General features: G+C 34.6%; 1 protein-coding gene across 1 annotated transcript; it reads right to left on the minus strand.

Annotated features, from left to right (window-relative positions):
• Positions 1 to 1,686: 1,686 nt before the first annotated feature.
• Positions 1,687 to 7,283, minus strand: LOC145005085 (serine/threonine-protein kinase CTR1-like). Its single transcript, XM_078964133.1, has 17 exons — positions 7,046 to 7,283; positions 6,308 to 6,651; positions 6,013 to 6,216; positions 5,650 to 5,838; positions 5,259 to 5,515; positions 4,930 to 5,004; positions 4,731 to 4,826; positions 4,550 to 4,639; positions 4,352 to 4,445; positions 4,009 to 4,267; positions 3,794 to 3,917; positions 3,680 to 3,699; positions 3,418 to 3,574; positions 2,566 to 2,854; positions 2,406 to 2,478; positions 2,236 to 2,326; positions 1,687 to 2,023 (listed from the first exon to the last, which is right to left on the minus strand). Exons 2-16 carry the CDS (start codon positions 6,512 to 6,514, stop codon positions 2,247 to 2,249), a joined length of 2,214 nt encoding a protein of 737 aa, XP_078820259.1. The 5' UTR covers positions 6,515 to 6,651; positions 7,046 to 7,283; the 3' UTR covers positions 1,687 to 2,023; positions 2,236 to 2,246.
• Positions 7,284 to 17,973: the final 10,690 nt, after the last annotated feature.

Consider the following 17,973-nt stretch of genomic DNA (forward strand, 5'->3'; position numbering starts at 1 on the left):
TCTTTCCTATGGCTAGCAAGTTGGTGATTTTCTTGTGGTAAGAATCTTAACACTTTTGTAAGGAGTGGGCTTAGCACCCTTTGTGAGTTGGAGGCGAGCCACTCCCTCCAGCCTTAGAGTTGTTGGCCACATCAGAGCAAAAACATGTGAAATGATTATCTCGATTGTATGATAGGGATTTTAGGGCTTTTTTCAAATTATTCAAAAATATTCCTTTAAGTCTAAAGGTAGTGGTTGTGTGTGCCTTAGCATGCCAAATCATATTTTTGCATGCCACCTAAGCATAGCATCATACCAGGGAGTGGTGATATGCTATTTGATTTTGAAAAAAAAAAAATAAATAAAAATAAAAAATAAAAAACCCGATCACAACATCTCATTTCTATCTATCTTCTCTTTCCTCATGCTATCTATAGTATCCAACGGCGAGCATTTCTTAGCGTAAACCCTTAGCACATGCTAAGGGATGGTGTTAGCGTATGCCAAAGAAGTTGGCGAGGAGCTTGGCACATGTCACTACTTGCAGTCTTAGCTAGTAAAATCTCAAAATATCATAAAACACAAAGATAGGGGTATAAATGTCATTTTAAACGTACTTAACAGATGAGAATTGACGGTAACAACCTTAGGGACCACATATAAAAATTTTGAAAACTACAAGGACAAGCCACACAAGGACGAAAACTGTAATACAAAACAAAACAAGTTTTCTAATGTGATATTCGGTGTTGTTTTCCCTCCTTGATGTTGAGGGTTCAAGTCATATTGTGGATATAGATGAAATAATTTATGAGTGGTTTAATATATATATTTATATTTGTTGTTAAAAAAAAAAAGCTATGACTAGACAGATAAAGACGTTATGCATATTACATATAATCTACGTTTCGATTAAATTTTCAAAACAAAAATAAAATATGCACAGAACAGTTGAATTAGAAGCTATGAAACTTTCTTGACATTATTAGGTTATCTTGGTAAAGATATATTTAGAGCATTTTTCATAATAACAAATTTTAATCTTATGATTAATGTGTGTAATGAGTTATCGAAGATAAATAGACCAAAAAAGTTATACTATTAAATTCAGTTATTACATTAAAATCTCATATAATCATTTTTAGGTCGGAAAATGAAAATTAAAAGATTCAAGATCAATGATGTATTTTTGTGGAGATGAGATGGATGATATCGAATTAGATATTGGAATATGGTAAATATTCTTACAAGTATACAAAATGTTTCTAATAAAATTATTTGAATAAAATACACTAATCCGAATCGGTCCATTCATAGGCAGATGAGAATAAGGGGTTATATGACAATTGTTAATTAAGATTTATTTGATCGAGTCATATGTAACTGAGTCAAGGTTTCTTTGAGTTAGATTCAACCTCTCTTATCAAACCTAATAAGAGACATATTAGAGGTTATAGCACAAAATCAAGAAGCTTCTAATTGTAGTATCAAACAATCTGAATTTGACCGAATCACACCTAACCAATGGTAGATCTAGGATTTAAATAGATTGGGAGAAAAATATGTTTATTCATATTACACCAAAAAAAAAAAGGCCATGTCAAACGGTTCATTTTTTAGTTTACTCTATTATTTACTCCTTTTTTTTTTTTTTGTCGGCTGGCTATGAACGTGAACAATCGAGAGACATAAGGTGATCCATTAAAGTTCAATCAAACACCTCCTAATTTACCACCTCCATTTACAAATAAACATTGATTGCTTAGACATAGTAACCATATCCAAATCATTCAAATTAATTGACTAGCTGCATTTGGTAACTCAAACACAAGTCACTCTTTAAACTATAAAGATAATATTTACATAAACTTTCTATCTAGTTTAGGCTTTTGAATGTCTTTTAAGCTTACATTTATTCATTTGGATGCTAAGAAAGCAAATCAGTTGCTAGTAATGCAAAAATGTTTAAATGTTGTTGATCAAAATTTGAAGTATTGTACTTGCAGATCTTTATCCAATCATTTTGTTCATGTTTGAAACCCACCTGAAACAACACATCGTCTATAATACAACTAAATTACTAAAATTAAAATAGTTTCCACCCAAAATCAATGGTAAAAACCTCATTCCAACACCAAAAGACAAAACAAACAGCTTTTTTTTCATTGCCCTAAATATCATGAAGCTCAATCTCAAATAAAAATGAGGAAATGCTTGATTTTTTTTTTCTCTAAGACTTGTAAAAATTTTACTTACAATCCAAAATATTAAATCAGCATCTCACAGCTCATTAAGCGTGACAAAATTTCTTCACAGTTAGGTCGTTGATCTGGTTCTGCCCAACAATCTGAAAGAATATAAAATAAAGAAAGAAGTCAAGAAGGACTTAATAGAGAATATTTGTTTCTTAATTTTTTATTGCATACCTGATATTAGGTTTCCCAAAGGACCTTCAGGAATTTCAAGTCGTGTTCCATCATTACCAACTGCACGAACCACCTGTAACAAATATGTTTTAATCATCATTTATCCAGACAACACTTTATACAGACAGAAAACAAAAAATAATAAGAAGCAAGGGCTTACTTGGGCTGATGGGACACCTTCCCATGGTCTCTGAAGAGTACATAGCTCCCAAATTATGACACCGAGGCTGAAAATATCACATTTTTCAGTAAAGGGTTGATTGCGAATGAGTTCGGGTGCCATCCACTCTGGAGTCCCTGCAGACGAACAATCTCTCATGTTTGCGGTTGTTAGTACCCGTGACAGCCCAAAATCACAAATCTTTACTATCCAATGCTTATTCACTAAGCAATTCGCGCTTTTCAGATCACGGTGCACTATTTTCATTCGATGCATACACATTAGACCCCTATACACATCCAAGTAAACAAACAAACCATTATTACCATTCTCTAGCAAATGCCTACACTACAAACACATAGATGATAGACCTTGTTTGTATGCAGGATACGACAGAACAGGTTGTACTGTGTTTGGCATGCATTAGACTGGGACCGAGACCGATGTCAATGAGACAAAATTGCATTTTTTTTGTCCCAATTAATAAGCTGGTACAAGGTGAGACATGGACTCGCTCTTGATCTCTTGGTTGTGAAAAAAGACGTAAATGCCCTCCTCATCCTTATCATCGAAAATAGCCTAGGACTGGACGGGATTGGACAAGCTTTCCAGGGCTATTTTCGATGATAATGATGAGGAGGGCATTTATGTCTTTTTCACTAACAAGAGATCAAGAGTGAGCCCCTGTATCACCTTGTACCAACTTCTTAATTGGGACAAAAAATGCAATTTTGTCCCATTGACATCGGTCTCGGTTCCAGTCTAATGCATGCCAAACACAGTACAACCTGTTTTGTCATATCTTGTCATGCATAACAAATGAGGAATAAAAATGGAGGTTTAGGATCATACCTGCATATATCACACAGCATTTTGAGTCTTCTTCGCCAGCTGATTCTCTTTTTTAACCCACTCACATGAATCAGGTAATATAGTGACCCCATGTCCATGTATTCAGTGATTAATGAAAAGTGAGGAGGCGTTGTACAGGCACCAAGGAATAATATAACTGTGTCAGATAGCAAAAAAAAATTACATAAATGTGTGGGCATCTACAAACAAGAAATATAATATGCTAAAATAAATCTTATCTGAATTAAAAAGACTGTAATACCATTTGGGTGGCGAAGTCGACTGCAAAAGACGTATTAAAAAAAAAAAAATCAGCTACAGAGTAGACAATAGAGTTTTTCAGACTGAAGGTGAAGGAAAGCTGTGTGAAAGGTACCTTAATATGGAAATCTCATTGCAAAAATCTTCAATATTTTCAGCACTTACTTCCTGTTCAAGTAACACTTTAATAGCAACCTCTATTCCATTCCAAGTACCTCGGAAAACTTCCCCAAAAAACCCTACAAGATAACATGTATTTATGATGATGATGATGATGATGATGATGATGATGGTGATGGTGATGGTGATGATGATGATGAGGGATAGTACCTATGCCAACACGTGAACCAACAGTGAGTTCAGAAAAGTCAATATTCCATTCATGATATGGAAACCATGGTTCATTCCCAATGGAGGAAGATTCAAGTAACTTATTCCATGCTGTGATCATATCAAAATTTCCTTCTAATTTTTCAGTTCCATTTTTATCAGAACCAAGAACACGAGTCCTATACTTATGAGGAGATGAAGGTAAAGAGATAGCTTTTGGACAACTCGTTTGCCTCCTATGGTTATGTGAACCAGATGCCTGAAATCATCATCAAATTCCATAAACAAACTAAAAGATTAAACATTAAAGCATCCGTTTTACTAACAAAAAAGATACACATACATTTTCCTGATGATCTGGACTAGTGCTATGTTCATCAACAAGTTCCCTTGGAGGATGATTTCTCTTCAAAGTATCATTCATTGCTCTCACAACCCTATTTCCATAATTACACCATTTATCAAATCTATCAAAAAGTTCATATTTAAAAACCAATAATTAATCATAGATGATTAGATTCAGGGTTAATGAAATATCAACCTTACAATGTCATCACCAATTTCTGGAATCATAGTAGCACTACTTCTCCTTCGTCTTCTTCTACTTCCTGTAGGTGATGCCCCTGCTGACCTGGAATTACTCATCAAATCCATCAAATAGAATATTAAAATACAAAATTTAATTGACATTTTGCATTAGATTAAAAAAAATAAAAAAAAACCTTGATACTGTCATGCCATGTCCATATCCTTTGGGAGAATCTTTATGACCACCAAGCATAGATCTTCCATGCCCTCTAAATAAATAATGCTCTGGACTGAAAGTAAAACATAAAACAAACATGATTTGTTGATTTAAATGTTTTATAGTTTAAGCATAAGGACGGAAATACCCTTGAACAAAAGAGGGAAAGAGAGAACCTTGAACTGGGTGTGCTTTGTTCAGCAAGTGCATTTTTGTTGCGCCCCCATGTTGCATTTGCTGCATTAGGGTCACTGTAAAATATAATAAAAGATTTAACTACAAAAAGTAATTTTATATCACAAAACACAAGCTTTCTAGGGCTATTTCTGATCATGAGGATGAAGAGGGTATTTACATCTTTTGCACAAGTGAGATATCAAGGGCGGATTTTATAATTTATACTGCTGACATCAGTCTCAGTCCAAGTCCAATGCACACCAAACATAGTAAAACTTGTTCTGTTTTGTGTAAGACATGGTATGATGCTGTAAAATTACTTTATTACCCTTCATCTGTGTTTTCTGCAGCACCATGTACAGGGCTGTTGGGTTCAATAGGCGAATCACATGAGTCATTTTCTCCAGAATCACCTTGACCAATGACATACACATGAGACATGTATACTGCCTTGGTTGAAAAGGGTACCAAATGTCCTGGATACCTCACTATATCAACCAGTAATTCAGTAGAATTCAGCTCCACAATAACAGACACGTGTCTGTGTGAATCTGTTCTCTCTGATTCTGCTTCCTTTGGTAAACCCTGCAATCAGAAAAAAAGAGAGAGAGAAATAATGATATATAATGAAACCACAAGGCTATTTCTTGCATTTAACACTAAATTAAGTGGCATGATAATGCAAAGATTGAATGAAAAAAAGAAAAAGGAGAACATACCACCATAACCCTACAGTCAAGGCCAACAGTATCTGCAAGAACTTTGAAAAGAATAGCACGGGGATGACAAAAACCATGCTTTATTTGACCTAGCATCTGAATACCTTGATTATGTACATTGTAGACTTCCTCCCAAGCAGTTTTTGCATAATTTAACTCCACATTTGGGAGTTTATAGAAGTCACAAACCTACAAAAAGGACATATTATCAAGGGTGAATCGACTAATAAAACTAATGGTATGTTTGGTTGAATGGAATAGAAAGGAAAAGGAATGGAATGAATGACTCTAGTTCTTTCATGATTCCATCATACCAAACACTACATAGATAAATATTGGAATGAGGTAGGTAGCATTACTTACCAATCCACCTATCTTTTTAATTACTGCAGCTGGATTAGAAGTCAACCCTTTTGCCAAAGTCAAAGCCAGCTGCTGTAACATTGACACCTTTTTATCTTTATGCATATCAACAACAATAACATTGAGCCTAAACCCCTCTGATTCTAACACATGAAGCTCTTCAAGAGAAGGGATCATGTCATATTTCTCTTTGAGTCTTTTTTCCTGTATAAGAATATGGAAACATGTTGAGAATGTTAGATGTGAGGTGAAGCTGTATTATGTGGATGTTTTAATGAGAATTTGGACACCTTACAGGTAAAATAGAATAGAATCCACTAGGAATTGGCTCATAAAGATTTCCAGTTGACCAAAGGGCTTGTGACACTCTTTGTGCTCCTCCTGAATCCGCCAGGTGGCGATCACTGTGCATTCTTTTAAATTTAAGAGCCCCATCTGAAGAAGAAGAAACAGATTTATTCCTTGATTCGTTTTGAACAGTGTCTGTTTGTGTTTCCTCCATATCCTTGGCAATTCAGAGCATAAGATCATTTTGCCCCACTTCTTAACATTAATCAAGTGTCCTACATGAACTCCTTTCTACAAAATTCTTCAAGGGGTGCTAAAGTTAGTCTTTCATGGATGGAGACATCATTTGGCCTGTTAATGAACAACATGATAAAGAGCTAAAAACTGATCTCAATCCAAAACCATTTTCATTGAACCATTATAATATGTAAAAACAAAACTAGAGGAACAGAAAGAAATCATGTAACCCTTCAGTTTTTCAATTCCTTTATGGGTATTGCATTTTTACAAACACCTGGTATGCACTACGCACCTTTACATTTCCCACAGAGATAAAACCAAAAACCCATTCACCAAACATTACCAATATCCAAAGAAAGTATTCTACATATATATACCCATCAATGGCGATGCAAATCAACGAGTAAAAACGCCCATAAGATTGTTAGATAACAAAAAAGAAAAGTAATGACGGAGAAACCCATAACGAATATGCAATAGAAACAGGATAAAAGATCGAATGTACCAGTAAATCTCTAGGCATTTGAATCGTTAAACAATATTTCTTCAAATCTGATCACTCCTCACTGTTCTTTTCCCTTGTAGTTCGTGATATATGCTTAATTTCAACTCTATTAGAGAGAGAGAGAAGTGTAAATTTTCTGTTAATCTTGTAAATCAGCCGTTAACGACCCGGTCGACAAAATTATAATAATAAAGATTATGTCACTTGGAGACTTGTATTGTATTATTGAGTGTAAATTAAACAGTATGAGACACTGCGATCGTAAATATAATATTAAATACTCTCAGATTAATGTTACCCACGAGTCCACGACAAGCGAATCAGATCAGGCCTCAGTTTGGGCCTATCAATCGTCTCAAAATTCACCACGACTTTCATGGTATTTGGCATTTCTTCATCAAAATCAACGAAAAAGTTCATCTTTTGGATTATATTATTTCACATATTTTAAACTTGTAAAGAAAAAACAGTTCAGCATTGACCATTCAAACACTGATGTGTGCTAATTTGGTACATACGCTGCTAAGCATGCCTAGTCGCCAACTTGTGATCAAGAATTTGTAAATTCAACCTCTATGTGATATGTTTTATATATATTTTTTAACGGCATATAGATATAATATGATTCATGTATTATTAAGCCAAAGAAGTTTTATACTTAAGGGCGTTTGGGATTATTTAAGATGCTTATTGGTTTAGTGTATTTTGGCACTACTAATAAGCATTTTTAAGGGGAAGTGATTTATACATAATAGTTTTTTGAAATACACAACAATTTATGCATTATATAGTTGTACAATATAACATTTTAAAACATTAATTGTTGTGTATGAAGATAAATTGTTGTATACAAATCATCTCTCATTTTAAGTGTTTGGATATAATAAAACTAAAAGTCCTTATTGGCTTAAATATTTGAAGTTTTAAATAAGTGATTAGGTTCTAATTTTCTTAGAATAAGTGATTAGGTTCTAATTTACTTAGAATGTGTTTGACAAAACTAGTTTGAAACTAATAGATGATAGTTGGTAGCGGAAGATGAAAGTTGTATCTTTATTTGTTATATGAGTGTATACTAAAGTAGCTGAAAGCTTTTGAAATTTATAAAATTATATAAAAATAATTGTTTAAATATTTAAACATATAAATATATTTTTAAGCATAATTCGGAAAATTTATTAAAAAAACTCGATAGCTTTTTTTTTAAAGTTACATGAGTTAGTTTTTTTTAAAAGCTATATGGAGTGGCTTTTAGATTTTGAGTTTTTTATTTAAACTAAAAGCTAAATGTTCGTAGAGCTCCTAAACGAAAGTTTTTGTTTAAATCGAGTTTTTTGTTAAATGCTAAAAACTATAAATTCTCAAAGTCATTACCAAACACGCCCTTAAACAACTTATGACTTATTTAAACCAATTTTCAACTGTTAAAAAACATATTTACACCAATTTACTGTAATGCCCTATTTTATTTCTATATTGGAACATATATCATCTCAAAAGATTTGCTTGCATCTACGGGTTAAACTTTTGAAAGTTAAATAATATATTATTGATGTTTTTAATATTTATGGTTTAATTAGGCTTGGTTTCATTATTATTGTTATTATTTTGAGCTGTTAAATATATTAAACGAACCATATGTTATTAAAAAATAAACATTGTAAAATGATAAAATAAAAAAATGGGTTTTGAAGTTAACTGACTCGACCTGCTTTAAGTTTAGTGTTACTATGCATACCACGTAAAAATCAAATCCCTTATTAGGTGTAGTCGAGACCAAAAAACATTAAAAAAAAATAAAAATAAAAAATCACTTCTAAACTTCCAAATGCACCGCCAAATAGTTATAAAAAAATAGTCTTCACTCCAACACATTTATCGTAGATAAATAGCCTTCAGGGTTTTACACTCTATTTAAACATCTTAACCACCTTAACCTAGCCTTAACTTCAGCCTCCATTGTCCCAAACCCTAGCCACGAAACCCTAATTCACTTTTGAGTGTTTTGGGTCATTTTTGTGCATTCTTTGTGAATTTGAAAAAGAGGATTCTTGAAGAAGGAACAAGGACGTGAAGGAGAAGAGTAGATCCATAAGTTGAGCTCCATTTCTGGTTCATTTGAGGTATAAAACTCCTATCTTGTCTATTCAATGTTTAGATCTAGTTTTAGAGTGATTTCTCCATGTTTTGGTCCAAGAATGTTAATATTTGGAACTTAGACGTCCAATGTGGGAAAACCCTTCATATCTAGGGTCTTTAGGGGACTTCATGGCATAAAGGTACCAACTTTATGGTCATGAAGGTCCCATGCAACTTATGAACCATCCTTTTTGGCCTTTTGAGCCAAGTAGTCCATGCATGCAAGGAAAGATAGGAACTTTATGTGATATATCATCCCTAGGGGACCAGATCTATGGTTTGGAAGCATTGAACTCGATTGGAAGTGACTAAATGGATTTAGACTAAGAGAACTCGACGAGTTGTTCATCTAACTCGACAAGTTAGATCGTGGTCCCCCGACCTTTTCTGTTTACTGAGCACATTTGGCAAGTCTACCAGATGACTCAGCGAGTTGGCCAAGGTTTTTGGGTTTTGAAGACTGCAGAACTCGACGAGTTGTATTGAAAAGTCTCGACTCTGTTATAGGGAGGAACTCGATGAGTTCATGAAAGAACTCAACGAGTTGGATCGCGATTCCAAGGTTGTATGGATTATGGAACTCGGCGAGTTGAGTCAACCCGGAAGGTTGACTTTGACCAGAGTGTTGACTTTAACTTTGACTTTGAGCAAAGTTGACCCTTAAGGGGTCATGAGTATGGAAGGATAATTAAAGGAAATGTTTATGTGTAGGAGTTTGAGAGGGGTTTATTTCAAAGCAGGAGTTTTTACAGCTATCCATAGTTATCGAGGTGAGTTACCTTCCAGTAGAAGTGGGTCGAAGACACTAATGTCGGCCCACAAGTAGTTGATTATAATTGAGATGATTTTTTTTGTGATAATTGTCTGGTATGTCATTATCTGTTATGCTTTATGTGCTAGTATGTTATGATTTTATGTGATACTGGTAGGAGGGGTAGGATAGTCCCCGGTTACCGGTTGAAAAAGATCGAAGGGGTAGGCCAACACCCAGATATGTTAGGCGGTTACCAGTTGAAAGAGATCGAAGGGGTAGGCCAATACCAAGATATGCTAGGAAGTAGGAGATTTATATGTATATGCTAGGATATTATGTGGTAATGGTAGGGGTGAAATGGTCCCCGGGTACCGGTTGAAAGAGACCGAATGGGTAGCCCAACACCCAGATATGCTAGGCAGTTACCGGTTGAAAGAGACCGAAGAGGTAGGTCAGCACCCATATATGCTAGGCGGTTACCGATTGAAAGAGACCGAAGGGATAGACCAGCACCCAGATATGCTAGGTAATATGTTATTGTATGGTATGTGGTATGATGGGGGAACTCACTAAGATTTGTGCTTACGGTTTTCAGTTTTAGTTTCAGGTACTTCCTCTTCGAAGGGGAAGGAGTCGGTATGATCGCAGCGCATCACACTTCATTTTCCGCACTATGGGATTTTTAGGATTTTGTACTCTGACATTATTTTACTATGACATGTTTTGATTTATATGACTTATGGGTTTTTATGATATGATATGACTTTGAAGATGTTTCCAATAATCTGTTTGGTAAATTAAAAATAAAATTTTTGGTCTTAAATTTTAGGATGTTACAAGTTGGTAACAGAGCCTTGGTTTGAGGGATTCGGGCATGCTTTCGGGTGTCTCTGAACTCAAACTGAGGACTTGGTATAAAATTTTTAAAAGAAAAACCATTTTTACAAAAGATTTTGAAAAGAAAAAGAACAAGGAGTGTGATGCGTGCAATCGGTCGTGCTTAAGTGAGTTTTATCCCAAGATACCCATACATGTTATGTTATGTTATGTTATGTTATGTTATGTTATGTTATGTTATGTTATGTTATGTTATGTTATGTTATGTTATGTTATTTTATGTTATGTTATGTTATGTTATGTTATGTTATGTTATGTTATGTTATGTTATGTTATGTTATGTTATGTTATGTTATGCTAGATTAGGTCTAAGGATCTAGGAAGGATGTCTTATATGCCTATTATATATGTATGAGAACTGCATGCAAGATTAGGGTTGAGGATCTAGGAAGATGCCTTATATGCCTGTTATATGTGCTTATCGAAATGTATGATAGTACTGACTAGTCAGTGATATGATAGCTTGTTTAGAATATGCTTGGTTTGGGTTACTCAATGCCCGAATGTTGCTTGTTTTGTGCTTTTATGAGTCCTAGTTACCTTTAATTAACTAGTAAACAAATACGTTAAGTTACATATTACGAGGACAAAATAGTTTTAGAAGGTTAGGTCTAGCATAATTTCGTAGCTCTTGTCTGAGTCCAACTATTGTAGGCTAGGGCCTTTCGTTTGAAGAATTATCTGATCTTAGTAATATATAATGGTATTTGCGAGCTAGTTAGGAAGAGATAGCAGAGACTTCTTATGCAGCTGATGGCAGAGAGTGGGTCGAAGATTACCCTAAGATAAACCCAGGATGCGATTAGCACAGAGATCAGTAGTAGTGAAAGGGACTTGGAGTCAAGGAAATTATTGAGGAAAGTACGGATAGATGTGGAAGGTAGTATGGGCCCGTACTACTCTGAGATTAAACCAGGGAACTCTTCCACCATTTTCGATTTCTATAATCATTTTTTATTTTTAGAACCATTTTTCAACTTGATATTGGTTTTCATTACAAGTATCTAGCAACTCTTCCACCAATAATGAAAGTGCTTTTATTTTCTACGATATTATATGTTTCATTACTTGTCTATTTAGTTGTATGGCAATCTTCATTTCTATTTGTTAAAGTAAATTACTGAAATTATCTTAGTGTTTTGATCAAAATTGTACATTTCATTTCTTCTTCTTTTTTTTTTTTTTTTTTTGCTTTCGAACCGCACATGTGGTTTCTTTCTTGCGATTTTCGTCCCTAATTGACATGAAAAAGCTATTATATTCTTAATATATATTTTTATCTAATTTAAAAAATCATAATATAACGTTATTAAAAGGTCAATAAAGTACAACTACTTTAAGCTTAGTTACAACTACATCTGTGCACCTAACCCCGTTCTTCAATCTAATATTCTCCTTCTTCAAACGCCACTAAACTCCACCATCAAACACCACCTCCACCACCACTAGTATCATTTTTTGGTGTTTGACTTGTTTTTGGGCATGCTTTTCTGGGCATTGAAGGGTTAAGCATCGATAACGGAGGTTGATGGTGTTTGAGCAGGCTTAATTTATGGGCTTGAGCACCTGAAACTGGTTTGTTTTTTTATTTTGGGTCAATTTCTAGGTTTGAGCATATTCAAACTCCTGGTTTATGCATCAAACAAACAAAATAAGAACGTATTGGTTGTGGTCGTTAGTAGTGGTGCTAGTTTATGATAGTGTGGTGGGGGTGGTGTTTGATGGCGAAGGTTGGTGGTGTTTGAAGAAGAATAATATGAGACTAAAGAATGGGAAGGATTAGGTGCACTCGTGAAGTAGTTGTACATATGCTTAAAGTAGTTGTGCTTTGTTGAGCTTTTATTAATTGGGTTTTATACAGAAAAGTCCTAATATTTTAGGAAAATTTTATATAAAGTCTTAGAAAAAATTAACAAAAAAGTCTCATCTTTTGGAAAATCACATAATTTGTCATTTCCTACTAAAATTTTAAAAAAAAAAATGATTTTTTCGTTAGTTTGGGAAAATATTAAATAACCGGATTTTTCTGTTCAAAAAAAACTTTTAGGACTTTATGTAACGTCCCATTTTCATAACCAAAAATTTGCATTTTCATTAAGGTAAAACTTCCCAATTTATTAATTCATTAATTAAGAAAACCATTTATTCTGAAATACATTTATTAAAAATCAGAGTATTGTGGAAACGTGGAATCTTCAATGTTGTCCGATGAGTGTGTACAATCCCGCCTTCGTCTTCTAGTAATAACCGATGATACCTGAAACCATAAACAACTAGGTAAGCATAAAGTTTAGTGAGTTTCCCCCAAAATATCACCATATAAACAGATGACATATACACTCAAACATGTTGGGTCCAATCAATAGGTCTGGCAATGGAGCGGGTTTTGACCGTGATCCGATCCAAACCCTTAACAATTATATGGGTTTGGAGCATAGTTTTTGATTTGTTTAACCGTTAACAACCCGTACCCACTAACCCTTTTATTAAAAAGGTCGGGTATGGATCATCACCGACCCACTCCGTTTATAACCTGTCCCGTATAGATTTTAGAATTATAGATTTATATTTTATACAACCTAAACTTTACTTTAAATTCCAGTTGAAAGTCTAAAGAGAAAAGGCTAAAGACTAAATTGATTTTACATAGGACTCGATGAATTAACTTCTAGATTTTCAGTCTTCTCCTAAGAATCATGATGTCATTTCATTTATATTTCATCTAGTAATCACCAATTTCATTTATAAATCAATAAAGTCATTTATCAACGGGAAGGAAGTTAGCAATTTTTATTCTCTATCAATGCAATTGACAGTAAAAAAAACAATCGAAAGTTACTACAATAATAATTCTAATTCCAATCGAAAGTCCTCAAATACGTAATGTGCTTTCTAAATCAACATTTGATTCATTTAATAAATGTTGTTTTTTTATTTAAGTAAAATGTGTTTGATTATTCAAAAAACCTATGGGTATGAGGGGGGGGGGGGATTTGGATATCAGTTGATTCAGTGGATAAGGATATGGGTTTGATTATTTAAAACCATGCGGGTTACGGAGCAGGTTTGGATTAGACTTTGAAATTTGTTTAAAGGGTTTGGATCCGGATCGATTCGCTCCAAACCCACCCCATTCCAAAAACCAACATTCATCACATATTGTTTTCAAAATAGGTTTCACATTAGAGTTTTTTCCAGAAATCATAACATAAAATGCGAGGAGGTGCATGATCAAGCCTTCGCCTTTCCGCGAGCATCTGAAGTACCTGAAACACAACCAAAAACTGTAAGCCTAAAGCTTAGTGAGTTTTCCCTAAAATACCACCACATAACTTACAAACAACAACAAGCATAAATGAGCCTTCATCCTGACTGGACCCCTCTAGGTCCTTCAACCTATCTGGAATGCTCCTGAGCTTTCGGCATGACTGGACCACCTCGCATGGCCTACAACCTATCTGGACCGCTCGTTGGGCCTTCGGCCTGACTGGACCGCCTCGTAGGCTTGCAGTCTATCCGGGTCGCCCTGATTCTGTTGTCCTTCAACACAAAGCAGAATCGCCTCAACCCAACCACACACACATATGTCGACATATACATAACTCATAAACACATAATCAATCAATAGGCAAGCAAAGATCATACAGATCAATAAGCATAGCATCACCCTATCTACCAGGATACCAATCTAACAGATCGTAACAACATAAGATAACCAGGATAACAATCCAAAAGGGGTAGGCATTGGTGCATTCGACCTATAAGTACAGTGAGGAAAAACTCACCTCACAAGCAGCTGAATTGATAAGATCTAACTCCGAATCCCAACTCCCGACCCAAAGCCTACAACCAGCAAGACCAACCCATCAAAACCTCAATTACCCAAAATGCCCTCAAAGTCAAACTTGGTTGAACATGTTCAAGGTCAAGGTCAAGGTCAACAGTCCATGTTGACCCAACTCGTTGAGTACATCTACCAACTCGTTGAGTACATCTACCAACTCGTCGAGTTCCTTTATCACTTAGAGAAATGGGGGGAAAACCCTAGCCAACTCGACAAGTTATCAAGACAACTCATCGAGTTCCTACAATATTTAGAATAGCAGGAAAAATCGAGCCAACTCGCTGAGTTGCGAAGACAACTCGTCGAGTTTTCCCCACTTTACTCATTCAATTCCTTTTTCATCCCTTTCAATGTTCAAGAATGCATATATGGAATCCATGAGCTGGAAAACCATGTAAAGTTGCTAACTTTACTTCCATGCATAACACAAGGAGACTAAAACACTCAAAGAAGACCTAACAAAGGTCTAATGCATGAAGGGGGGGCCTATAACATGATAAAGCCTGAAGCTTGAAACCCAAAGAGGCCAAAAGCATGCAGATTTGAAGTGGCAACTTCAATAAATAGCCAACTCAAGAATGACCCCAATGTGAGCCAAAAATAACAATAAACTTCCGAAGGGAAAGATCTAAGCAATGAAAGACCAATGTATTCACTTTATACCTCAAAACAGTTCCAACAACAGAGAAGATACCGATTCTACATCCTTCCTCTCAATCAAACCTCTTTAAACACCAATCTCATTCAAAAGATCACCCAAAACTCACTCTTTAAGCTCAAACACACACACACACACACACACAAAGGGGGAAAATGCACAAACTAGGGTTTCTCTAGACAGAGGGGCGGACAAAGAGGCCATCCAAAGGCCATAAGGTCTTTAAATAGGGTGCAACACCCTAAAAATTAGGGTTTCATAAACAGCCGCTAATTCGTCAAGTTTTCCATAACAACTCACCGAGTTGGTTCAAAAACAAGTGCGACCCAAGCGCTTCCAACACGTCGAGTTGAGATTATCAACTCGACGAGTTTAAAAGGTGAAATTGTCTTTTAAGCCATAATTCTCATACCTGGGAGTCGGGATGTTACATGTCACACCCCTGAACCAGACGGAGGAAACGTCTGAGGGCTCGTGTGACTATCAATTGAATACCATTACAATGAATATACATGAACAAACACATACATCACCAAAATAGCATAGTACAACTGTCATTGTTCACATCAAGTACATTATCTAAATGTTACATATTCATAGCATAAATTGTTTGAGAGTCACAAAACATAACATCCTAACACACTTGATAATTTTCTTCAGCTTATCTGTTACGTGAGAATACAAGTTGTTTTGTCAACATATATAATGTTGGTGAGTTCATAAGCATGTTTGATATAAAACTAGTTTGTATTGTTTGTACAACCAGAAAATCTTATATTTTTTGTACAAAAACTGTTTGCAAAGAAAAGATGTGATGATCCCATAAGTGCATATGTGTGTGATTTCAAAACAGGTAAAAGTGATTGTTATTCAAAATTGATTCTTGTATTATAGTTGTTGTATGTAGGAGTGAATAATATTGTTCCCCCGGAAAACACGATGTTTTCCGATATAAATAGTATGATAGTTTTGTATTATTGTATCATCACAACGAATGAATATGATTTCCCATGATTACATAGAGGGTAATGGATCTCTATGTAATTCATTATAACCGTGCATAATAATGACTAATTTCCCTGTCTTGGCATTTTTCCAAACGCCGGTTTTGATCAAGATTTTGTCACCCTAGACTGGCCGAGTCTAACTATAGTGATCAGCTCAGGTGTGGGGGAGTCACCCCCATATAGATCTACACACAAACTCTCGCTCTCCCTCCAGGATACTCTGGTTATAACTACAGACTACGACCGACACTTATTGGTGTCACCCGTTATTCCCCACTAAATCCAATTGAAATTGAATAACCTTGTTTAACAACCTGATTTATGTTTACTTGAATAAAAGGTAAGCCTAACAGACGAAGAGAAGAGGACAACAGAGGCCCAATAATCATGTAGGTTATTATAGGTTGTCGAGTATGCGACGGACACGTTAGCCCATCACACATATGATTTATTTGGATAATACTAGCAATGCAAATGGGCCACTATGGCCCAATAGCATGTAAAAGCCATTGAGGGTCCATTAAGCATGTAATTGGGTCACCGGAAGCACAATAAACATGTGCGATTATATTGGGTCCAAATAATCATGATATTGGTTCATAAATGCCCAATAGCACGAATAGAAAATATTTGAGCCCAACCATTGAATCATTTATAATTTATTGATCTTAGGTTCGGAATGTAGCTATTTGTTGTAGGCGAAATGTTTATTCGAAGTATTAACTACTTTGACGTTTGATTTATAACGAAGCTTTGGTTATATATATATATATATATATATATATATATATATATATATATATATATATATATATATATATATATATATATATATATATATATATATATATATATATATATATATATATATATATAAACTACGTGTTATAAACCTGATATTTATAACCCACCCAAAATTTTATAATTCTCGATTGGGTCCAAAAAAAAATATTTAGTTTGACCATTGTAGCCCTTTATCTATAAAAGTGGCACTTTTAGTCCCTTTTTATAAAAATTGACATTTTTTGTCCTTAAACCATTTTTCTTGATATTTTCAACCCAAACTTTATTTAAATAATAATTTCAGCCCAAAACTATTGTATTTGTGATTTCCACCCCTTATTTGTAAAATGTTTACATTTTTGGCTCAATTTTCGTAAGTTTTACAATTTTGACCCCAAAATCAAAAACTTTGCATTTTTAGTCTAATTTGGTAATAAAATCATTTTCAACCCCTGAATTTTATTTATTTATGTTTCAGAGTCATACTTTTATGAATTTATAATTTCAGTCCCTAAACTCTTCATTTTCGCAAGTTTGGGCCCAAAAACTGTGAGGCCCAAATTTAAAGCCTATTGGCTAAAATTTATGTTTTTGGTCCTTTGTAAAGTATTATTTTCATAAAAATCAGATTTTATATAAATAAATACTTTATAACTGTTAGGTGCAATTTTTGCACCTTTTTGCACATCTTTTAGTACCTTTCCATACATCTATTTAGCATAATTGTTCTTCATTTGCCTTGCATTTCATCACATTTTATGTAGTCTCTAGAACAACCTTATTTGCACATTTTCATGTCTTTTTCAGGTAAACCGGAGGTTGAAATGCGCTTTAGGAAGTGTTGGG

The sequence above is a fragment of the Lactuca saligna genome, chromosome 7, assembly GCF_052625555.1.
Source record: "Lactuca saligna cultivar CGN05327 chromosome 7, ASM5262555v1, whole genome shotgun sequence".
Classification (NCBI taxonomy): domain Eukaryota; kingdom Viridiplantae; phylum Streptophyta; class Magnoliopsida; order Asterales; family Asteraceae; genus Lactuca; species Lactuca saligna.

What these genes read in the sequence shown, in the direction of transcription:
- LOC145005085 (XM_078964133.1), bottom strand. Translation starts at nt 6,514, where the DNA reads ATGGAGGAAACACAAACAGACACTGTTCAAAACGAATCAAGGAATAAA. An exon ending in TGGTTCACGTGTTGGCATAG is followed by an intron (nt 3,918 to 4,008) that starts GTACTATCCCTC and finishes GTTATCTTGTAG; the next exon opens with GGTTTTTTGGGGAAGTTTTC. An exon ending in TCGACTTCGCCACCCAAATG is followed by an intron (nt 3,575 to 3,679) that starts GTATTACAGTCT and finishes TATCTGACACAG; the next exon opens with TTATATTATTCCTTGGTGCC.